Below are 22,625 nucleotides of genomic sequence, written 5' to 3' on the forward strand. Positions count from 1 at the left end.
GAATCTTTGCACGACCGGATAAGCGACCATAGCCCGGATGAATGTCCACCATATCCCAGATAATACACAAAGTTGGTCTCCCACTTTCGGATAACTTGACCAGTTCTGGTAAAATAATAGCAGAAACAAGATAAAAAGATAAAGAATGTCATTTTCCAAGGCAAGTTTGTCACGTCCCAACGCTGACCGGGTTAAATGCGAGATCGGGAAACAGGGCGAAAGGAGGGATGCGAAGGCCTGATTATGTTGAACCCCGGATTTGCTCTCATCTTAAAGAGCGTTCAGTTCCCCCTCTCGAGTCATATTTATTTTACTATACACCCTCAATCCTTGAGTCTCACCAGTTGTACAAGCATAACACCGATATTGTGAGATCATCTCAGTCTCCTTGCCAACTTGAAAAGACAAACTATGGCTTCTCTTTCGGACTATCGCCTTCTTTCTTTTGATGTGTACGGTACACTCATCGACTGGGAGACTGGAACATTGAATGGCTTCAAGCCTCTGATGGAAGCTAGTGGGATCCACCCCACTCGAAGCCAAATTCTCGACGCTTACTATGAATGCGAACGGGTCCAACAAAGCATGACCCCGAAGATGAAATATGCTGATCTAGTCGCTACCATCTATCCGCAAATGGCAGCACGCCTTGGGCTTCCCGAACCGACCCTGGAGCAGAGTACTGCATTTGGAAAGTCTGTGCGAAACTGGCCTGCCTTTCCTGATACCATCGACGCTCTTAAGCGGTTGAAGAATCATTTCAAGCTTGTTTGCCTGTCAAATGTCGACATTGATTCTTTCAAAGGCTCTAATGCAGGCTCCCTTGAGGGCTTCCCTTTTGACCTTGTGATCACCGCCGAGGAAGTTGGAAGCTACAAGCCGGACCCTCGCAACTTCGAATATATGTTGCGCGAGGCTGAAGAGAAATTCAATATCCCCAAAGAGCAGGTGATTCAAACTGCTCAGAGTCAGTTCCATGACCATCATGCGGCGAGAGAATTGGGCATTCGGTCCAGTTGGATTGTCAGACCTGGATCCATTATGGGCAACCTGGACGAGCATATATACGATTGGAAGTTTGACACTTTGGGGGATATGGCGGACGCAGTTGAGAGGGGACATCTTTCACTGTAGTAATCAAAGGTGTTGAGGGGTCTCTACAATGTAGGGGCCCAGAAGTGTGGAAGGAGAGAGTTGATTTCTATGGAGGGGTGCTCTGCCGACTACATAGTTACTACCCTGGTTACTAGTTACCTGAGGGGTTGGTGCCTGGATTCTCACGCACCATAACACACCCCCCCAGGTATAAGCCCGAATCCCAATTAACCGAATATCAATCTCTTGAATTTTGATTTATATAGTAAATTTCCGTCCTTTTGTAGGTTTTAAAACCTCTTCTTTTTCGTCATTTTTCGTCGTTTTTCTATAAGTAGTAGTTAGATCTTCCTTCGTAAGTGGTAAACTACTCTCTCAATTGATTTCTCTTCTTTAATCTACTTGTAACTGATAAAGATCCTTACAACATGAAAACAGAATTGTCGCTTAACCTGGCTGGGCCACGAGAGTGGAGCACCACTGATTCGTTGTTGACCCCATGTGATCAAAGCGGGCTATAGTGATAGATAACACATGTCTCCCCTGGATCCTGTTTCTCACTGACAAGAGTTAGTCTTGACACATTGAAGACAATACAATCTGTTCCTCTCTCCTACCATCGTATCTTACCCGGTTGACAGGCCGTACACCTGAAAACAGTATACCTTTACATATAGGCCTTTTTAGTAAAATTTGTATACCTCGTGACTTGTATTATTTATACTAATAATTCCCGATTTTTAATAAGATAGATATATAAATATATATAGTATAATTTACTATTTAACTAATTTTTATATATATTTAAGACAACGTTATATAACGGTGGGCGTAGGTCGCGTGCCCACCATTGGGGTGCCCATGGGCCTTGGGCCCTTTCTAGGGGCCCATGGACGGGCGATGTTGCAGTCTACTAATGAGGGGTGGTGAGGTCAGGTGACGTTACCCCTTGGTGACACGATCCTTACGATCCTTGTTAATAGAATGATTTTCGATTTTGCTCTGCGTTTGCAATTGGTTTGCTAATCACCCGGCTATAAAAAACGAAAGTGCGTATCGCCTGTCGATAAATCTCACATCATTCTAACCAAGCATCCACGGCAGACTTGATCGCCTCCTTCAGCCACGGCTCATCGTAGGAAGTGGCTGCATCGAACCCATGCTCTCCGTCTCGCACTGTGAGAATAATTTTCTCGTTCTCAGGAAGGCCTTTCGTGACTTCTTTTGCGCGAGCAACGAATTTCTCAACGTCACCAAGAGGAACCACACTATCCTGACGACCATGAATTACAGCAATGCCACCCTGCGGTATATTGAAACCAGGCTGCTCCAGTCGCATCATAGGATAGAGTACCTCGCGTGGGACGCCCTTCGATCCACGTTCGTACATGTCAGTAATAGCCCCATGCTGAACGGCAGCAAGCATGAAGCTCAAGCTATCAGGCGTACTGATTGAAGATTTGGGAGTATCCAAAGCGGCGGCTTTCATGTTTTCCTGGACTACATGTTCCGGGACGGGATGGTTAAATGGGGGCTCCGCGCGAGGCGAGCTGAATGCTTCTGAGCGGGGATCCACGAAAGGATATGCCACAGCTGCAGAGCGAATATCCGTTGGGTGGGCCAATGAGAGGTAAATACCGATGAGGCCACCAGCGGATTCACCAGAGATAAGTATACGGTTCAGGTCGACAGTGGTCGGCGTTGGCTGATTCGCCAACAAATTTAGAAATTCCGCTGAGTGCAGCCAGATCCAGAAATCTTCAATATCGGTATAGATATCGGCGCCAGTGGCTTCTGGGAGGAGGCGGTAGTTAGGGCTCACGATGACAGCTTCTTTCTGCAGGGCTAGATCAGAGATCCATTGTGGCCACCAGTCCATGAAGAACGAGTCGCCCATCATCTACATTGTTTGTCAGGATCATATACTTCCCATAACAGGGGTACCACTCACCAAGCCACCGCCATGGATTCGAACAATAAGTGGTCTTGGACCGACATAAGTGGTTCTCGGGGTCAAAATATCAACTCGGATACCGTGGTCGCCGATATGTTTGTAGTCGTGCTGGACGATCTCAAAGCCGTCAAGTTTTTTGTTTGAAGGGATGGACATTATGGCGGTTGGCAATGCTGTATCGAATAAATATTTTTTATGAATTTCAGTGGCAAAGAGGGCATTCAAGGTTTTTGTAGATGACTGTGTTGGGGCCAAAATTCGGGCTCGGGCTAACAGCGCCTACTTCCTTCGTCTTCGAAAGACCCCAGGATGTCAGCTTCGGGGCCCACGGAGACTTTTCGGAGATTTGTTGATAAGCGCATCACGCCGATGAAGGCTGAATGCTCCAGCTTACCAATGCAAGCTCCACTCACGGTACCTGCACAAGGTACGACAATATAGCGGTTAAAATAACATATATAAAATTCTCTAACTCAATTAACAAATTCCGCTCCTTTCCCAATCTATACGGACATAGCTGATTAAGCAATGTATGTGTTTTTATGTGGTACCGTTATCATGACAGTCTATTGATTTTCCAGTTTGTAAAGACTTGGTTATTTCCATCATGTATAAATGTATGGCACCTACAGTGATGTGTCTCCCTCCGGCGAAGAAGGCCTTTACCACCTTTACAACCAAGAACTAGGGCTTTGCCAGCATGCGAGCTATATAAAAACTAGGGTCATAAAAGAAATACATATCCAGAAAATAGATCATTTTAGTGTATCTAATTTAATGGAGTTTTGGTTGAGATATATGCGTTTTAAAACTATAAAATGGAGTGGGGTGGCCAGCTGGCGTATCGAATACTACGCGTTATTTTAGACTAGTCGAAATTAAAATACCTGAATTATTATGACAGGGTTCTTAAAAAAGCAAAGTAAATTCTCGAGGTCAGGGTTGGGAATAGCTTCAATTCTGATATGCTTCAATTTACAGTATACACGGTAACTAGTTATAGAGCGGCGTCAAAAGCGGTCTATAATTCAGGCAAATTAAGGCATCAAGCCAAAAACGCCATGCATTTGCCCTTTGGTCACTCTACCCCTTCGCAAGCAAGCACCTTCTAACGTCAATGCTACTCTAATATCAATATGCCATTCCCACCCACCCCCACAGGTGAGAGCAGCTCCCACTCTGGCAATTGTCATTGCGGTGCTGTGCGGTTCACCTTCACGATATCCCCACCCCTACACGAGTATCCCACCAACAGCTGCAACTGCTCCATCTGCACAAAGAACGGTTACTTGCTTGTGTACCCGTTCACCAAGGATTTCACCATCGAAAGAGGGGAGGACGTCTTAAAAGATTATCGCTTTGTCGAGGGCAAGGTGAAGCATCAATTTTGCAGGGAGTGCGGAAGTAGTTGCTTCATCCGTCCTCCAGAACATGGACCTCCACAGATCATTGCCGTCAATGTAAGTTGAATGGCCGATGTTATAACGCAGTTACTAATTTTATTAGGTCCGACTACTACAAGACGTTGATATTGAGAAACTGATTCTCAACAAGGTTGATGGAAAGTCGGTTGGAAAAGAGTACAAAATTAGATCAGTTCTTTGATCCTGTGATATTACGATTCGGCTAAATTGATGACTTCACATGGAACTGCCTATCTATGTAGGTAGTGTAGAAAGGGCGACCGATGCAGGTGATGTATAGAGCACATACTACGACTAAATTGTACCCATGTAAGAGCAGTTCGAAACACCAACTTACGCCTTGGCGATTTCTCATATGGATGCCGGATTATAGAAGGGGGCGCACATGTTGTATTCTAAACGGATACTTCCGAACTACAAAGTACTTGAGACAAGTGGTTGAAGTTCAAATGCCCAATGCGTCGGCACGGGCCTGTTCACCATCGGCATAAATGGCCCTCGGTTGGACATCAACCAAGTCCATAGGGATCTCGAAATTTGTAGGCGTTGACTTTGATGTTTTGACAGGGTCAGACACTCTAGTCTTGTGACAAAACCCCATCCCATTTGAGGGGTATGTTGCATGTCAAAGCACTCGGCGTGACAGCATGTGGCTTTCATCAGCCAAGACTGTGCTAGTCAGGTACATCCTGGTACCTGGATATGAGGCATCCGAAGACGGGCATCATATTTTCTCGTCATGTCAAGTGGTCTTCTGGCGTGGTCACTTGTATGCTTAATAGTCTCCGGGGAAATCCGAGCCAAAGGATGTCTAGAATACGAAATCTTGCTCGGTATATTCAACAAGATCCCAAATATGTGAAAACTGAGACCAAAGATACTTCGGCCACTTGCATTCTCCGATGCGCGCCAATAATTGGCAGAGCCCTTGCAGATCACCAAGGGCCCCTGAATCTTGTCCGATTGGACACTTTTCTTTTTACAGGAATGACAACGTAAAATGTACAAGACCCGATTTTATGAAGATCGGAATGCAAGTGACATGGAGAAATAGTAAACAAGTCGAGAGGTCGCGTGTGTGCCCGCGTGCCTTCCCCTTTCGCCCTCTTTCTTGTCGACTGCAACCTCACTGTATCCTCATTCCACAATCCCATTATATTTAAGGAATTGCATTGACCTGCTGCATCGCAGTTCAGGTGGTCCCTCGTTCGCAATTGATATTATTCCTACGGGTGCTCCTTGCACTAAGCGATCGTGCCTAAATAAACCCGTATATCTATATCCAACCATATTCAGAGCGTAATCATGCGCATCTCTTCTCTATCATTTCCTTTGGTGCTGGGTCTCGTTGGGTCTTCTGCGGCCTATCCTCACCCTGAGTCAGAAGCGATCTTGCGTCGTGAGTCAGAGAACCAGGCCAAGGCCGATGCTGTCAAGGAAGCGTTCCAACATGCATGGAATGGATATGTTGAGCATGCCTTCCCTCATGATGAGTTACACCCCGTGAGCAATGGCTATGGTGACTCTAGGTGAGCATGCCCGATTACACAGTTCGTACTGTGAACTCACTCGCGATAGGAATGGATGGGGAGCCTCCGCTGTCGATGCGCTTTCAACCGCCATTGTCATGGGTAATAAGGAAGCTGTTCAAAAGATCCTGGACCACATTGAAACCATTGACTTCTCGAAGACTGAGGACGAGGTCAGCCTATTTGAGACGACTATCCGATATCTGGCTGGCATGTTGTCCGGGTATGATTTGCTCAAGGATCCTGCAACGAGGAATCTTGCCCCCAAATCAACTCAAGTCGATGCCCTGCTTACCCAGTCCAAGAAACTTGGCGATGTCTTGAAATTTGCCTTTGATACACCATCCGGTGTTCCCTACAATAACGTTAACATTACTTCCAAGGGAAATGATGGCTCGAGAACCAATGGTCTTGCAGTAACTGGAACTCTGGTGCTAGAGTGGACCCGATTGTCCGACTTGACTGGTGATGATGAGTATGCCAGGATAAGCCAGAAGGCTCAGTCATACCTTTTGAACCCTCAGCCTTCAAGCGGAGAGCCATTCCCCGGCCTGGTGGGAAGCAACATCAACATCTCCAACGGCCATTTCACCGACGGCGCTGTCTCTTGGAACGGTGGTGATGACTCGTTCTACGAGTACCTGATTAAAATGTTTGTGTATGATCCCAAGCGGTTCGCATCATACAAGGACCGCTGGGTCCTCGCAGCCGAGTCAACAATCAAACACCTCCAATCGCATCCCGCCCCTCGCCCGGAAGTGACATGGCTGGCCTCATACTACAACGGCCAATATGATCTCAGCTCTCAGCACTTGACATGCTTCGATGGCGGTAGTTTCATCCTGGGCGGCACTGTCCTGGATCGGCCAGACTTTGTAGATTTCGGCCTCAAGCTCGTGGATGGTTGCGAGGCTACTTACAACCAGACCCTGACCGGCATCGGACCAGACTCGTGGGGCTGGGACCCAAAGAAAGTGCCATCCGACCAAAAGGATTTCTACGAGAAGGCCGGATTCTATATGAACAACGGCGCATATAACTTGCGCCCTGAAGTGATTGAGAGTTTCTACTACGCTTACCGCGTCACGGGAAATGAACTCGTGAGTTATTCTTCTTTCTACTGATATTCCAAACATACTGACCCATATATAGTACCGCGACTGGGTGTGGAACGGTTTCAAGGCAATCAATGCTACCTGCCGCACTGGCTCAGGCTTTGCTGCTGTAAGCAATGTGAATGCCCCTGGCGGTGGCTCGAAGTACGATAATGAGGAGAGCTTCCTATTTGCCGAAGTCATGAAATACGCGTACCTTGTACATGCAGAGGGTAAGTTACTAGTGTTTCCAGTTATCTTTCTCTTTTCTCAAAACATTGCTAATGCTGAGGTTTGGCATAGATGCCCCATGGCAAGTTCAGAAGGGCCAAAAGAATGCCTACGTGTTCAACACCGAGGCTCACCCCATGCGCGTGTCGCACACCTAGTTTATATGATAGTTGGGCTATCACTACAGTATATAGTGCATGCATCGAGCCTATATTACCCTTTGTCATTATATTTCATCTTGTAATAATGTCGAATATTCCAGCTTCGGTTACGGTCGGATCCCGGATCACGCTAGTTGCCGTAAATCTGTGATCCTCATGTGGCCCCCCTTGACGAGTCAGGTTCTGACTTCGTGTTGAATTGGCCTTCCGTCTTTCAGACCAGCTTCTGTTCTTCATTGTGGTCCAGCCGCAAACATGTAGGGCGTAGATGGACGTAAGGCATAATGCTTCCAAAAGGATTAACATAAGCGTATCACTGGGATTCCGTTGGGTTTCCTCTCGATCTGATACTCGATCTGACCCACCAGACCCACAGGGCGTGCACTCCACGCCCTGCAGATTCACGAAACCTATAGAAGAGCATCTTTATAATTATCCTTAGGATAACCCTTGATTTCTATCTACTTTCCAGATCTTGCAGTGTTTGCCTATTTGCATTTATCACGCTGTTTTCACAATGCCCTCCATCACTACTTCTCTCGTCACTAAATCGGTGCCGCGTCTTCGTGTACATATAATTGGCCTCGGAAGTATCGGATCATTTGCTGCACATGCTGTGTCTGAAATTCCAAATGGACCTTTGGTGACTCTCCTTTTGCATCAGAGATCTTCTCCGAACCTACCGCTAGTATGGAAATCAAATACGATTCGAGTCCACAGACAGAAAACATCATATTTCACGTGGATAGGACTTGGAAACATTCTACAACGACCAATAGCATCTGACCACACCCCAGACCAAGAATTCAACTGTTACAGAGGAAATTGAACGTCTAATTGTCTGCGTCAAAACAACGCAGGCTGTATCCGCCCTACGCCCACTCGTCCCCTGCTTAAGCCATGCTTCCAACATTCTCTTTCTTCAAAACGGATCTGGGATGATTGAGGAGGTCAACAAGCATCTGTTCCCAGATCCCTTGTCCAGACCAAACTATTTGATTGGTGTTATCTCTCACGGAGTGACACTCAATTCCCCATTCAACATCACCCGGGTCTTCGGCGACTTCAATAGGACCTGTTCCACCAAACCCATCAGTCATCAATGAAATACCAGGTTCGCAGTCCGCCTATCTTCGTCAAACTTTGCCCAATTCCCCAACCCTGAACTTGACCTCGTATTCCTACCCTGGTATTCTCCCAGATTCAACTCGAGAAACTAGCTGTTAATGCTTTCTGCAACCTAATCTGTGCCTTAAATGACGCCCAGAATAAATTCTTGTTCACTGTACCGGAAATGCGGCGAGCAATCCTGACTGAGATCTCAGAGATTGTCCTCTCCCTACCCAAGTTGAAAGACGTACCAGGATTGAAAGAAAGGTTCTCGGTGGGCCGATTGGAGCAGACGGTCCATGGAATCATTGAAAATACGGCGAACACCACTTGCTCCATGGTCTGGGGTCTCAGATCAGAACGAGAAACTGAAATTTATTTTATCAACGGGAGCTGGAGTCGGATGGATCGGATGCTTGGTGTTAGGACACCGGTTAATGATGAGCTTGTTGAGAAGATCTTGGAGAGAACCGAGCTCAGGACAGATTTGAACAATCCTATACATTCACCGAGCTAACATTTTATGTACAACTTGCCTAGACAATATTAATTGTTTCTTAGTTTGAAGGCTGAAGGTTTCTCTAATCTGGTAATGACATCCGAAATCTACGGAGCGAGCCGGATGGGTAACTTGTACCTATTTGAACCGAGTAATTAATACTTGAGCGGACGCCATATGGCTGACTTGCCGACTTGCCAGAAGAGATTAGTTACCGTCGGACATTTTTTATTGATTCTAGAGCTGTTCAAGAATACGTTCCTTGTCAATTAAGTGGGAAATAAGCACAACCAAGTACAATCGGCAAATAGTCTTAACTAGCGTGGAATTGCGCCATTTACAGATTCGGTGACACAATAAGCCGCTACAAACACATTTAATCAAACATGCGATAAAATATGAACATCCCCATAGAATAGGTCATCAATGCACACAGTTCAGAGAAAATGATGTTATCCACGAACTGTATCACGAAAACGCTAAGTTTTTAGATGTCAGGGAAGGGCAAGCTTCATTATCCGCTATATATAAGATGGATATGCAGCCCTCTTGTAACACAGGAAATAATAGAATCCCGAAAATTGACACCAATAAAGCTACATAATACCAAAAAACCATGGCTTCTCTAAAGCAAACCATCCTAGCAGCCCTAGCAACAACATCCTCACTAAGCAGCAACGGCCACTATCGTTCACGACCCGACCTCGCCCCACCTCAACTAAACATCACCATCCCCCATGCGAACCCTAATGGCCCCGAATACGTCTTCATCGCCCCGTATTCCTTCGGCGGGACACTCGAACGGCCCGGTCCATACATCTACCGCAAGGACGGCGACTTAGTGTGGGCCGGCACAGGATATTACGCCGGGTTCGTGGCTAATTTCCATGCCACTACATACCAAGGGAAATCTGTTCTTCAGGCATTCCAGGGTACTATTGATGGGGGTCACGGTGAAGGGTTTGGACAGCATGTCCTGCTCGATCAGAGTTATCAGCATGTTGTCACGTCGACTGCTGCAAATCATCGTGTTTCGTCGATTCATGAGTTTAATGTTATCGGCGGAGAGACGGCTTTGATTGAGGTATTTTATACGATTCCGGCAAATTTATCGGCTTATGGGGGAAATTCTTCGCAGCAGTGGTTGGGGAATGGGATTTTTCAAGGTTTGTTGGATGTGAAAATCGGATGATGAGTTTGCTGACTCTGATTACTTGATAGAAAATAATATTGCCACGGGAGAGTTGATCTTTGAGTGGAATGCTTTGGAACACGTTGACCCGTCTGGTGAGATAATTTTCCAAGACTTGCAAAAGTCCATATCTAACCTCCAAATAGAAAGCCTCGTGACCCTAGGTTCCACGGATGCCAATAGCGGATTGTCTTCTGCCCAGGCATGGGATTACTTCCACATTAACAGCATCGACAAAAACGAAGACGGAGACTACTTGCTCTCGTCCCGACACACGAGCACGATCTTCAAAATCAACGGCACAGACGGCTCAATCATCTGGCGGCTCGGCGGCAAGTACCCTAGCTTTTCACAAACCGGCAACTGGACCTTTGGTTTCCAACATCATGCCCGTTGGCATCCACAGCTCAGCCAGCCTGGAACTGAGGTGATCTCATTCTTCGACAACTCCGGCGACGCCACTATCACGTACAACGATGTCTCCCGGGCATTAGTTGTCCAGTTAAACCACACAGATAGCACAGCGACAGTTCTCCGAAAGGCAACAGCACCGTATGACCTCCAGGCACAATCCCAAGGAAATACGCAGCTGCTTTCTGACGACCGAATCTTTGTCAACTGGGGATCGGAGGGTGCGTTCACCGAATTTGGTGCTGATAATGAGATTCTGTACCATGCTTTTATCCAGTCGGGGTCGGTCAGCTACCGTGGTTTCTTGTCGAACTGGACAGGTACACCAAAGGAAATTCCGGCACTGGTTGTGCTGAAAACAGCGTCTACTATTGTTGAGCTTTATGTTTCTTGGAATGGAGATACTGAGACATCCGCTTGGAGATTCTTTTATGTCAACGGAAAGGAGAAGACACAGGTTGGTCAAGTGGATAGGGATTCGTTCGAGACAGCTTTTACTTGGAAGTCGACCTTTGAATTGTCCTCTTCTGCTAGATTTGTTGCTGAAGCTGTTGGCGCCAATGGGGAATCTCTTGCACAGACGAGTTTGACTGCTACCATTGCCAATATCAAGTTGTTGGAGTGATAGGCAAGATTGGGGAGTTTGAGATGAAGACGAATATGAGACTATGCTACGTTTGATCATGATTACTGGGACTTCCTGGAGATGGAGTAGGATCTAACTGTGAGAGTCATATCAAGGATACATCTTTCGTATACCGTATTAAACATTAAATGAAGGACATCATAACAGCACAGATTACACATTATACATTAAACATTAAACCTCACCCAGCATCAAACCCCAAATAAACCATGCGGCTACTTCAAGGGGTAGCGCATGTAGTAACATCCGCTAGTAGCCATCACGCCTCAAGAGTCTGCTTATTGTCCAGCTGCTTTCCAGCCTTCCGCAGCCTATGGCAGGCAATAGAGGCGCGCACACAAAGGATGAGGTTAAAAAGGCTAAATGACCATTTTTCGTCAGATATAAAAACGCAAAGAAAAGAGGGATGATAAACTTACATTCCAATAAGTATCATAGAACACCCCAAACACTCCGCTCCATATAATGGGCCAGCTTTATGGTTACTGGAGTAAGAATAACCACCAAGGTTCCAATAGGCAAGCTCGTGCAAATCAAAGCAGACTGTGATTAACTGGGCAATGAAGGAAATGCAGTCGAATGCAACGATTACACCAGGGTGAACAGCACAGTTGCAAAAGACGACGATAAGAAATATACTGGACCAGACGAATCCGTATGATGCCTGGTTGTGACGGGAGTGTAGAGTCAGCAAGCCTTCTTTATAATACCCGATAAAACCATCATGGTGGGAATGTTTGCGCTCACTGTGCCTAGGTTTATGCTTGACCACGCTTCTCCGAGCCCATCACTTGAAACGACTCCTTCATGATGCTGAACCATAGCCCAGGCAAAGCAGATTATCGCTATCATGGTACATAGTACTGCACCAAATCGTAGAGACAGAAGCGAGAGCCATTTATTTTCTTTTCTCGGTACTGCTTCGATGCAGAAAGAAGGGGAGGGTTGGTGGTTTAAACCTGTAGACATGATTGTAGGTATTGTGAGGTAATTAAATAGTATGGCGATGATATAAATAAAAGACGAGACAACATGGAAAACCCATGGTTCAAGAGTACTTATATCTCGTATATGTAACCAGAGAACACGAAAATGGTTCCTATGTCATGCCAATCATTGCCATTTTTATACTAACACAGCCCTCAAGATGCGGTGGCAACGCCAAGTGCCCACAACTTCCGATCGGACCAGTAGACTCGATGAACGGATTGCGGAGCATTTATGCAGGGTCCAATCTACATTGCCGGCCCCCAATCTGAGCCTCTTACCTACCCATTTAGTTAAATCATGCGCCGTCCACAGCAGCACTTCACCACCAGAGGTGTTTGTCTTGGCGTCGCTTGGCGTTCTCGGATAGGAAGGGAGTGGCATATCGCAAAGCCTTGGGATAAATGATGATTTTTCTATAAATATGTAGTTGCTTTTACATTTTGACATCCCTGTTCGTGGCTGAAGCTAAGCTTGGCTAGAATATATAGTTGATTCGATGTTTAAATCTTGGCGAGCTAGTGAAGTAATTAGCAGAAACACCTGTAAGTAGAGTGCAGAATAGCACACCTTGGAGTTTCCCTCCGTCGCAGTCGGAGGGTATGCCTCATTAGTATGCAATTTTTGCGACGTGGAGTATAATTCCAACTATGGCCACATGGGTCCTTTGCAAGTTGTATCAGCCTCTTTAGACTGACAACAACAAAAGCAATGAATGGGAGCTCATCTCTCTGGGTGGAGAGGGGGGTGGACGTCTCCACTCGTGTTTGTGTGGCTGTATCAAATGTGTCCACCTCTGTGGGTGTTGTATTCGTAGAAGTTCTCACTGTCTCTGATTCTACCGAGATCATCCGATCGAATTGCGCACTGCAGCCTAAGGCTGTGACGCTATCGAGGGAGGGTGAGAATGAAGGCCACGAGGGGTTCTTCTGGGGCCACATCCCCAGTCTGCACGGAATGCGAGAATTTCTCATGTTTTGGTAGAATGTTTCCTACTATGAGGTATATTGTAGCAAGAGAAGATTTGGTTTCAGTAGCACCGAGGGTCGAAAAAGAGAGGAAGAGAGATGAGGCATATGATGGCCAGGTGCCCAGCCCTGGAGGTGGAGCTCAAATACGACAAAGCTAGGTCAGCCCTGGAGGCAGCCCTGGCTCGGATAGATGTTTACGTGAATCAGGTAGGAAAAATCCCAGGGCTTCATTTCAGTACTTTCCTCTTTTCGTCTTTCCTCCAAATAATCTTATCTGATCATCATCTCATGTTTCAGGTACTTCATTGTATATGCTGATTGGCAAGGGTTCAATTCTACACTATCTACTCCCATACCTGGACTGTCCTCTAATGTGTGATAAGCAAAACATTGATCGAAATCTCTTAAGTTATAATAATTTGCTGCGTCAATTCAAAATGAAAACAGGGTAGGTATCTCCCGCCCAGAGGCTGAAAGCCGCAAAGAAAGAGGGAATATCCAAAATATACCCCTGAAAACTAAATTCAAAGCTTGGGATCATGTTTCCAGCCCGGCAGATCAGCGAGATCTTTCGCCGGGGCAGCGCGTATAGATTTGAGAGCATCACCCCCAGGTCTCCACATCCAAGGATCAGCTAGGTGTGGCGGAAGAGACCCTTCTATCAGCTCAACGACATGTTTACCGATATTGGGTAGAAGCTTGAAGCTATGTCTGTAGTATACTCTGTTAGCAAGCCGCTTACTCTAAAATAACCCGAATTTTGATTATAAACTTACCCGCTGTCTCCCGTTGCCAGAATGAAGTTTTTCCACTTGGGGTGCTCGCAGATCAGTAAATTGGCGTCGGCAGTATCCGTGCACCAGCACATAGACCGGTTGAAAAGCTCTTTATCCTTGAATTGTGGCATGAACCTCGCAATTGCCTTTCGAATTGTTACCTCAGAAGCTTCGGGGTAGGTATCTGTAGGATGTTTGGCGTGTGATCGAGGAACAGAGATGGATTTGGGAGAGGCCGCGCCATAAGGTTGATGCGGCTTGAAGCGAGAGAATCCAGGGAACTCGTCACAGACTTTGATCACCCCATGTCTATAGATGAGGACTTAGCTCGTGGCTCTGATTCCTCCGGCATTGGATCAGGAAGGACTGCTTACTCGTTGGGTTCGAAGAAGAAGCCGTATTCGCCATCGTATACCACGGGAATATTCTTGTACTTGGCCACTTCCTCGGGTGTGAGCTGAATATGAGCAAAGACCCACGCCTGCAAGAATTGGTAATTAGCAACTCGATTCATTTGCAGCAGAATGATTTGTCAAAGGCTAGGGAAGAAGGATATCCTGAACTTACTTTCGAAACACATTGATCCTCCAAATCTATCAATGTTGAACTCCAAGCGCCAGCAGCCAAGACCACCTTGTCAGCATAATATTTAGTACCATCTACTGTCTCAACACCATTACAAGTGACCCCATCCGTGGTAAATAGAGGCCGTTTGAAACTTCCCGATCTATACAATTTCGGGTTAGTAAAAGGCTTACTGAAAACTCGCCGAAGGGTCATAACATACTTTCCAAATCCAAAATTGACACCTTGATCTTTCAAGAATTGTCCGATCGCATTGATGGCCTTGGCTGCAGCAAGCCAACCTCCATCGGCACAAAACAAGCCTTTCCACCCCTGAAATCACAATTTTATTAGCCATTGCTCCCTCAAGCTTATACTCATATGTAATTCACCTTTACTTGTTCTCTTGTAAAGGCTGGCACCTTTTCAAGTATATCATCCTCGCTTTCCAACAGCCAGTTTGTTTTCTCTAACCCAATGTTCGCGTCGATGATTGATTGGTAGTGTTTTCGAAGACTTGCAATACCGTCCTCAGATGACGAGGCATCGATCTGAAAATGTTGTTAGTATGAACTTATTGTACCCCGAGGAGCAATCCTTTTCTAACTCACCATACCGACATTGTGAAAGAAGGGCTTGAACAATGGATCATTTTTCCACATGTCAAGAGCCTCGAGCGAAAGTTGCAGATCTGGCCCATTGCGTAAACGGATGCTCATGATTTTGTTGAGATCATATCCTGCCGATTGAGCAGAAGGAATGGGATAGACATCAAGCACTGTGATATTCGAGGGAGTGTACCCAGAGCGAATGAGATGTAAGGCTGTCGAGGAACCCATGGTGCCGCCTCCACCAACCACCACGACTTTTGTAGTTGTACGCGAATGCGCCATTTCGGGGGTGTACTTTGTGCAAGGGGCGAAATTCACTGAGGCAGACTTCAAACCTACGAGAAGGGAGAATAGGACGTGAATTTAAGGAGTTGAAGCTTGTAAATTGTCAAGAAACTCGCTTGAAGCGACCGGTATCTTATGCTTATAAAGAGATATGTTAAAATTAACGCGATTGGTGCCAAGTGGGAACGTATCACCAAACAGTGGGACCGCAAAACACACCATTTGTTTCGCGTGGACCTTCCGTCATCCCGAAGAAACCCCGGTATGTGGATTCCGGCGTTGGAAAACGCGGGGAATTGACCCGCCAAAGATAGAGAGATAGCCTTCCAAGCTTGTACGTTATCGACCCCGGCCTTCGTTACTTATCTTTTTGATACGGTTATTAGCAAAAAGTCACTAATATGGCTGAATATTACGGATGAATCGCGTGGACCTTCACGACCCCAATGGCACTTAACCGACCCCGAATCCAGCGCGCGGGGAATATGCCCCCGATCAGAGGAAAGAGATAAGCTCACAGCATATAAATAAGCGATCAGGCCCGGCAACCAATGTGAAGAATATTAATCAAAACGCTGAAAGTGCTGTGATACTACAGCATATTTATTATAATGGCCGACAAGAAGACTTCTGTCTCCAATTTGCACGATGATACTCCTTCCTTCTCGGATAATGCGATAGGTCAATCTTCAGTGATTGATATGGAGCATTACAAGGCCACCGTTCCGTTGTGGAAGCGAGTATGGCAGCATAGTTTGACACAGATGATACTTTTGAGTATCCAGGCATTCTGTGGACCAGCAATGGCTGATGCAATTACCGGTGAGAACAATTCATCATTACACACTAGTGAGGTTACATAGTGGTATGGAAGTTTTGCTAATATTTCGCAGGCCTCGGTGGTGGTGGTCTTGCTTCTGCTCGGGTGTCAAACATCTCGACGGCAATCACATATGCCATGCTAGCAATCGGTATGTATTTTCATTGCCAAACATGAGGATTTAAGGTACTAACTCGGGAAAGTCTGTTTCTTCGGTGGTCCTCTTGTAAACAAAATCGGCATCAAATGGGCTCTTGTTATCGGATCAATGTCCTTCCCCATTGAAGGCTCGGCATACTACTGCAACAGCAAATTTGGAAACCAATGGGTGAGTGATGAACTCTTTCTGGAATTTCTATTCGAAAGTGCAACAAACAATGTGAACTACAAGATCTGACAAGTGTCTCCCTAGTATCTCATCCTGAGTGGTGCTATCAGCGGTGTAGGGACTGCTTGCTGGTATGTCGCTGAAGCTGGAGCCGTCATGACGCTTGCCCCATCTGGTGCCCGTGGAAAGTATCTGGCTCTGTGGATCGTTTCGAGAAATCTTGGACAGTTGGTTGGGGGTGCAATCAAGTGAGTTAATGCTTTAGCTGAAACCTCGATTAATGGACAGTTTTGACTAACTTTCGCTCTGCGCAGCCTGTCTAAGAACTATGAAAAAGGTGTCAGTGGTGGAGTTACTCCCGATACTTATATTGCCTTTCTGATCATTGAATGTCTTGCGTGAGTGCTTCGAAAACAGCTTCCAGGGCTGGAACATGGAATACCGTAAGCTTATGATATTTAATAGGCTACCATTCGCGTTGTTGATCACTCCCTTTGAACGCGTTGTCCGGTCTGACGGTACAAAGATTGTCACTTCGGAAACCCTTTCCACAAAGATGGAGATCAAGCGCATTGCAAAGACCATGACTTCAAAACTTCTTATGTTTTCTGCCCTTTGGGCACTTTGGTCATTCTTCTACTCGTAAGCCCATCAGTATCATGCTCATTAAAAGGCGACAATGCTAACAACTTTTAAAGTGGTACTTGGAATACATATCTGGCAACCTATTTCACCGTCCGCGCTCGCACTCTCTCATCGCTCATCTCTCCTTTCTTTTGCATGTAAGTCAAGTGCTGTGAAATCATATCATTAACACCAACTAACGACGGTGATTATTAGCATTGGCTGCTTTGGCCTCGGATTCATTCTCGACATGAAAGGTCTCAGCCAGCGCCGTCGTGCCCAGCTCGGTCTCTACACTGTCGTCATCCTCAATGTCGCCGTCTATATCTGGTCCATTATTATGCAGGTTAAGTTCAACCATAATGATCCTGGTGCCATTGACTGGGACGATGGCCTGTACCCTTCGTCGTTCCTACCATATTTCTTTGTGCAGACTACCGGTCCGCTATCCCAGTCGTACATGTATTGGCTTTTGTCATCTTTCGCCACTGATGCACAGGGTAAGTGACTCCAGAGACTCGGATTCGAGTTCATAATGGCATTGGACGCTAATGGCAATGTTAGAAAACGTTCGCAATGGTGCCGCATTCAGATGCATCGAAGCTGTTGGTCAAGCTATTGCCTATGGAATGAACACGCAGACGACTAATGATCCGCTGGTTGGGTTGTAAGTTCAATCAATCTTAGTTCATTTCCCTTGACAAGAAGCCAACTGACCTGATTCTAGCTGCGTGACATTCGCCTTACTCGGAGCATCTTTACTGCCCATGATTATGCTTGTGAACACAACACCAGACCGTGTTCCTGCAGACTTAGTTGCCGAAGAGCAAAACGCTGCTAGTGAGAAGATTCGAGATGTTTAAGCCGGCTCTCAACACGGGAATATCCATTTAATGCTCTCATATTATTGTTACGAGATTTTATCTTCCGGGCAGTTTTATCCATAAAACATTGGTCGTAAAGTAGTCGCCTAGAGATAAATGGATAACGCTGGTATTGTCAATCTCTTGTCGAGGTCTCACTCTAACTTCTACCTTTGCACCAACATATCAAAAATACTAACGCGTGTCACGCTTCTTTCCGCCTGTTTCAAACATGATACGGCAATACCTTTCGTCAGTGTCTGTAGATCCACGTCCTTGTGATAGTGAGTCTACCAGTCAGAACGAGACGGGCCAAAACGAGACCAGACAAGGTGAGACAAAAAGAATAGTGAGAATGTCAACATCGCAGCTAACCAGCCAGCTCCACAACAATCCCCGGCTTCACACCCGAAACATCAAACACTCGTTACCGACACCACCATCAAGAGCTTTGGCCTGCAACACTATTCTCTCGACGGACCCAGTGAAACTCCAGGAGACCACCAATCATCCTCGGCATCGCAGAGCAGGAGGGGGAACCGCACCAGACGTGACACACATCATCACCAGTCTACTGGACAGCGCAGCCCCGAGAACGAATCATCCCAAAACGCGTCACCTCCACCCCAAATACCTCGAACTCCAGCAATAAGGCCACTACGACAAACAATCCCAGGATGGCAATTCTCAGACCCCATTGCCATTCCACCAAGGCGACCCAGTGACGGAAGTTCTCCTCAACCTCCGGTGCCCCCTTCTTCTCCGACAGCTCTTGGGACGACTATGTCTCAGATGATACCATTGCCAATTACCGCGCCATCGGGGCACAACACCAAGCATGGATAGCAGGCCCAGCCGCAAAATCATGTCCAGTCGAACGATCCAGAGTCACCTGGGCAGACTTAATCCACAACCCACTGGAAGAACACAGCTTCGAGGTGTATCTTAATGACCTTCGATCACCACCCGAGGAAGTGGGCAACATCGCCACAACCGGGCTGTCGATGGGAAAGAATTGGCGGTATGTCTTTTTGAGGCAATGGGGGCACTGGGATGGTGGTCGTCAAGAGGGCTACACCGTTTACCAGCACCGTACTGGACTCGGCGCTATTTTCGTTGAGAACATTACTAGACGATTCGGGCCATACTGGGCTCAAGTGGCTCAGGCGCAATACCAGCTTGATAACCACATCGATACGCTCCAGTATGTTTATTTTATCAATGTTCAGAACGTCTGCACCTGGCCCTACGTGGAAAGCCGTCTCTACCCTCGTCACGGCTTGAACTGGTTTGACGACTATCGGCCCCAGCGTTGGACATACGGTACTAGGGAATATCAGGAGCTTCTGGGTACGAAGCTGGGGAGGGGAGTGGCTCGTTTGGTTCTGGGGGGCTTGGCCGAGAGGTACACATCGCATCGAGACCATTTATACGTGGACCTATGTCGGAAACCTGCAGATGAGGTTTGACATTAAGCGAGTTTGATTCGGCGTTTTATCTAAATGACTCGATGATATAGTACATGCCAATCTCACGAATCACATCATGTATTCCCTCTATCTCAAGCAAATGCATCTCAATGAATATTCACTAACTCAAATAAATAACTACAAAAGATGAAAGATGTATCACTCGGTTATCTGCCGACAGAAACACGAAGACTTAATAGGCACATCCGCCCATGCTAAATTAATCTTCAGTTGCGGTAGCATGGCACGCGCCTCATATTTCCGACCCATCTTAACCAAACACTCATGATACCCATGCGAGGCCCATACATTACCCGGATGCCTGAACGCACGAGGCAGAGATGAGTCAACTCCAAGGTCTGCGGCATATACAGCCGCAGCCTCCTCAACATGACCCTGTTCGAGCAATAACGCCCCCAGGGCGTGTCTAGTGGGCTGCATCCATCCCCACGGCTCATCATATGGCAACGAATCATCCCGCCTGACAGCATCCCGGAGATATGAAAACGCAGCGTTGTATTCCCCACGGCGATACGCAATCTCACCATCAAGCATTGCCTCACCAACACCAAGGATATCGATGCAGCGGTTGTTGAAGATGGTACGTGAAGCCGGGACAAGTTTCATTGCTCGGAGGAACCGTTCACGTTGTTGCTCTGCCTCCACAACACGGCTGGTAGCAGCAAACGCGATGCCCTTTGCATAGTGCATCATAGCAGTGGTGACGCAGTACAGCTCTGCATCTTCCGGTAACTCCACAGCAATGATCTCCTCCCACCTACCGAAGCGCACAAATCCATGCATTTGCATAGCGATAAAGCCCTCCAGCCAGTCCGCCATCGGCGGGGACTCAACGCGTAGAAGTGGCTCGGTAATTATTCGCGCGAGCTCGGCCCCAGACTCAAGTGCGATCTTTGAGCGGCCACCCAGCATAGCGGCGTACATCCTGAAGTGATAATCATGTGCACGGTACAGATTATAGAAATGGCCGAGGGGCTGGTTGGCGAGGAACTTCTCGTCTGCGAGGATTGCAGAGGTATTAGCAGCGACAGCGCGTTTGTACCCGCCACACAAAACATCGATGTGGGACGGCATGTGTTCCAGATGACCAGCATCCGGTACAAGGCCGCGCAAGTACTCTGCTACCGGCAAGGCGATTTCCGGCGTAGGGGACATTTCCATGAGATGGATGTAGAGATGCAAAATCCCGGGGTGTTCGAGGGCTTCGTCTCGTTTTAAGACTTGATCTAGCGCTTTCTTCGCTTCGAGAGTTTTCGCTCCTGGTGCCACTTCGCCGGTCTTTATGTCCCACAGACCCCATGGCGTTAGGTTCATTAGCGCATCGCAGTACAGCGCGGTCACGTCGAGGTCATCTGGGTAATCATTGTACACTGATGTCATTGCTTCGGCGTACTTCTTGTCCCATTCTGTGCAGTCTTCTATAGGCTGTTCTTGGGGGTATCGATACTGCAGTGCCTCGATAAGAGCATTCTCCAAAGGCGTGACAGCAGGAGCGTGTTTCTTCGCCTCCAGGATCGCGCGATGGGCTCGAGTCGTGGTGGCGGAGAGATCATACCCGTCAAAGAGTTGCCATGGCTTGTTATAGTTTGGTCCCAAGGCAAGGGCAATGCCCCAGTAACCCATGGCACATGTCGGGTCGAATTCGACGACCTTTTCAAAGCATCGGGCGGATTCTTCGTGATTGAAAGCGTAGGCCCAGATCAAGCCCCGACTAAACCAGAGTTGGGCATCTTCGCTTGATGTGCTCACATTGCGACGGTAGTCGCCTAGGTTATAGTAGTCCTCGGCGGGAGATGGCTGGTCCATTTTTGTTGATGTGGGTTGTGTTATGTTGTGGTAGAGGAGGGGTATGGTTGCCCAACGCGACCCTACCCCGATTCACATCTAACCATTTTGATCACATTTGATATTGGGATAAGCGCTTATAATGAAACGAAGTATATACTAAGGGTTATTTATAAATAGTGACAGATCACAAAAGTCCCTGATGCAGTGTTTTGTGCCTGAGGCAACAAGGCAGTACGGCATCAAGGCACCAAGGCACCAAGAGCCCCACATGAGCAGATTTGAGGAGCTCCACTTTTAATGTGCTCACTCGTGCTCGATCACTCTCACCTTGAGCACCTTGGGGGCCATTGAGATTCCTATTTAGATCTGCTTTGTCCTGTCGTCCTTTCTTTTTGTCTTTGTTACCTACAGTCAATATAACAACATATATACATACATATCCACCATCTTTCATCTCATCTCATTTCAGTATCTTCACTTTTATAGATCGCCATGTGTGGAGAAACCAACCGCCCAACATTCGGAGGCACCATTGCCGTCCTATTCCCTCGAGGGACCCATCAGAGCTCGAACACGTCAGATGCATCATTATCCTCATCACCAGCATCAGTATCCTCATTTGCATCATCGTCGTCGACTGGCTCGATGTCATCATACTCTCTTTTCTTCCGGGACACAGATGCAACAACCCCTAAGACGAAAGCAATCTTCCGAACGGAAGATGCAGATACATACCACGCACTCAGAGGTTGTCGAAATGTCGATATGCGCATTGAGTGAGTTTATTATGTCCCATGAGTCGTTAGACGGACAAAATACTTATACTTCATGTTAGGAAATACGGCGATCTCTCCACTACGTCACAATCCACATTCCCCCTTCATCAGTTCCGCCTAAATATGGCACAGGAGAAGAACTACAAAACGGCGAATTCGATGGAAATCGAGTTCGAGCTGCCCGAAAGGCTGGACCTGGGCGTCTCGGAGAATGGCGTCATTGGCCGACAAGTGACAGTCAGAGACCAAGGGGGTGAGATCCTCGGAATCGGAGTTGTAGGATACAATTAAAGTATCGAGCTTCTACTATTTACGAACGTAATTCATGGAAATAATCAAAATCATAAATCATTGTGTGTGGGAGTTGGAAATACTAGGTTTCTTCAATAGAGTACC

General features: G+C 46.9%; 13 protein-coding genes across 13 annotated transcripts; 9 read left to right on the forward strand and 4 right to left on the reverse strand.

Annotated features, from left to right (window-relative positions):
- Positions 1 to 411: 411 nt before the first annotated feature.
- Positions 412 to 1,134, forward strand: N7487_003831 (Haloacid dehalogenase/epoxide hydrolase; the record flags this gene model as incomplete). The annotated part of the gene is made up of 1 exon (XM_056871578.1): positions 412 to 1,134. One exon carries the CDS (start codon positions 412 to 414, stop codon positions 1,132 to 1,134), a length of 723 nt encoding a protein of 240 aa, XP_056729298.1.
- A 1,039-nt stretch (positions 1,135 to 2,173) lies between these two features.
- Positions 2,174 to 3,205, reverse strand: N7487_003832 (uncharacterized protein; the record flags this gene model as incomplete). Its single annotated transcript, XM_056871579.1, has 2 exons — positions 2,174 to 2,995; positions 3,047 to 3,205. The coding sequence occupies 2 exons, from the start codon at positions 3,203 to 3,205 to the stop codon at positions 2,174 to 2,176; spliced, it is 981 nt and encodes a 326-aa protein (XP_056729299.1).
- A 980-nt stretch (positions 3,206 to 4,185) lies between these two features.
- N7487_003833 (GFA family protein) lies at positions 4,186 to 4,654 on the forward strand (the record flags this gene model as incomplete). Its single annotated transcript, XM_056871580.1, has 2 exons — positions 4,186 to 4,509; positions 4,556 to 4,654. The coding sequence occupies 2 exons, from the start codon at positions 4,186 to 4,188 to the stop codon at positions 4,652 to 4,654; spliced, it is 423 nt and encodes a 140-aa protein (XP_056729300.1).
- Positions 4,655 to 5,778: 1,124 nt separating this feature from the next.
- Positions 5,779 to 7,485, forward strand: N7487_003834 (glycoside hydrolase family 47 protein; the record flags this gene model as incomplete). The annotated part of the gene is made up of 4 exons (XM_056871581.1): positions 5,779 to 6,002; positions 6,052 to 7,102; positions 7,155 to 7,329; positions 7,400 to 7,485. The coding sequence occupies 4 exons, from the start codon at positions 5,779 to 5,781 to the stop codon at positions 7,483 to 7,485; spliced, it is 1,536 nt and encodes a 511-aa protein (XP_056729301.1).
- A 520-nt stretch (positions 7,486 to 8,005) lies between these two features.
- N7487_003835 (ketopantoate reductase family protein) lies at positions 8,006 to 9,115 on the forward strand (the record flags this gene model as incomplete). The annotated part of the gene is made up of 3 exons (XM_056871582.1): positions 8,006 to 8,176; positions 8,268 to 8,540; positions 8,690 to 9,115. The coding sequence occupies 3 exons, from the start codon at positions 8,006 to 8,008 to the stop codon at positions 9,113 to 9,115; spliced, it is 870 nt and encodes a 289-aa protein (XP_056729302.1).
- A 598-nt stretch (positions 9,116 to 9,713) lies between these two features.
- N7487_003836 (arylsulfotransferase family protein) lies at positions 9,714 to 11,325 on the forward strand (the record flags this gene model as incomplete). The annotated part of the gene is made up of 3 exons (XM_056871583.1): positions 9,714 to 10,263; positions 10,319 to 10,384; positions 10,436 to 11,325. 3 exons carry the CDS (start codon positions 9,714 to 9,716, stop codon positions 11,323 to 11,325), a joined length of 1,506 nt encoding a protein of 501 aa, XP_056729303.1.
- A 280-nt stretch (positions 11,326 to 11,605) lies between these two features.
- N7487_003837 (uncharacterized protein) lies at positions 11,606 to 12,315 on the reverse strand (the record flags this gene model as incomplete). Its single annotated transcript, XM_056871584.1, is given in 3 exon segments — positions 11,606 to 11,705; positions 11,766 to 12,045; positions 12,057 to 12,315. 3 exon segments carry the CDS (start codon positions 12,313 to 12,315, stop codon positions 11,606 to 11,608), a joined length of 639 nt encoding a protein of 212 aa, XP_056729304.1.
- A 729-nt stretch (positions 12,316 to 13,044) lies between these two features.
- On the forward strand, positions 13,045 to 13,317 carry N7487_003838 (uncharacterized protein; the record flags this gene model as incomplete). Its single annotated transcript, XM_056871585.1, has 1 exon — positions 13,045 to 13,317. The coding sequence occupies one exon, from the start codon at positions 13,045 to 13,047 to the stop codon at positions 13,315 to 13,317; it is 273 nt and encodes a 90-aa protein (XP_056729305.1).
- A 511-nt stretch (positions 13,318 to 13,828) lies between these two features.
- On the reverse strand, positions 13,829 to 15,537 carry N7487_003839 (NAD(P)/FAD-dependent oxidoreductase; the record flags this gene model as incomplete). Its single annotated transcript, XM_056871586.1, has 7 exons — positions 13,829 to 14,015; positions 14,081 to 14,389; positions 14,455 to 14,561; positions 14,648 to 14,807; positions 14,868 to 14,977; positions 15,037 to 15,195; positions 15,256 to 15,537. 7 exons carry the CDS (start codon positions 15,535 to 15,537, stop codon positions 13,829 to 13,831), a joined length of 1,314 nt encoding a protein of 437 aa, XP_056729306.1.
- Positions 15,538 to 16,151: 614 nt separating this feature from the next.
- N7487_003840 (uncharacterized protein) lies at positions 16,152 to 18,175 on the forward strand (the record flags this gene model as incomplete). The annotated part of the gene is made up of 10 exons (XM_056871587.1): positions 16,152 to 16,362; positions 16,434 to 16,511; positions 16,564 to 16,688; positions 16,773 to 16,936; positions 17,003 to 17,086; positions 17,154 to 17,330; positions 17,387 to 17,470; positions 17,529 to 17,812; positions 17,877 to 17,979; positions 18,040 to 18,175. 10 exons carry the CDS (start codon positions 16,152 to 16,154, stop codon positions 18,173 to 18,175), a joined length of 1,446 nt encoding a protein of 481 aa, XP_056729307.1.
- A 232-nt stretch (positions 18,176 to 18,407) lies between these two features.
- N7487_003841 (uncharacterized protein) lies at positions 18,408 to 19,644 on the forward strand (the record flags this gene model as incomplete). The annotated part of the gene is made up of 3 exons (XM_056871588.1): positions 18,408 to 18,507; positions 18,558 to 18,905; positions 18,968 to 19,644. The coding sequence occupies 3 exons, from the start codon at positions 18,408 to 18,410 to the stop codon at positions 19,642 to 19,644; spliced, it is 1,125 nt and encodes a 374-aa protein (XP_056729308.1).
- Positions 19,645 to 19,803: 159 nt separating this feature from the next.
- Positions 19,804 to 21,471, reverse strand: N7487_003842 (TPR domain protein; the record flags this gene model as incomplete). The annotated part of the gene is made up of 1 exon (XM_056871589.1): positions 19,804 to 21,471. The coding sequence occupies one exon, from the start codon at positions 21,469 to 21,471 to the stop codon at positions 19,804 to 19,806; it is 1,668 nt and encodes a 555-aa protein (XP_056729309.1).
- A 474-nt stretch (positions 21,472 to 21,945) lies between these two features.
- Positions 21,946 to 22,520, forward strand: N7487_003843 (uncharacterized protein; the record flags this gene model as incomplete). The annotated part of the gene is made up of 2 exons (XM_056871590.1): positions 21,946 to 22,229; positions 22,289 to 22,520. The coding sequence occupies 2 exons, from the start codon at positions 21,946 to 21,948 to the stop codon at positions 22,518 to 22,520; spliced, it is 516 nt and encodes a 171-aa protein (XP_056729310.1).
- Between the last annotated feature and the right edge of the window lie 105 nt (positions 22,521 to 22,625).

The sequence above is a fragment of the Penicillium crustosum genome, assembly GCF_028827405.1.
Source record: "Penicillium crustosum strain IBT 35664 chromosome Unknown utg000002l_segment0_segment0, whole genome shotgun sequence".
NCBI classification, from domain to species: Eukaryota; Fungi; Ascomycota; class Eurotiomycetes; order Eurotiales; family Aspergillaceae; genus Penicillium; species Penicillium crustosum.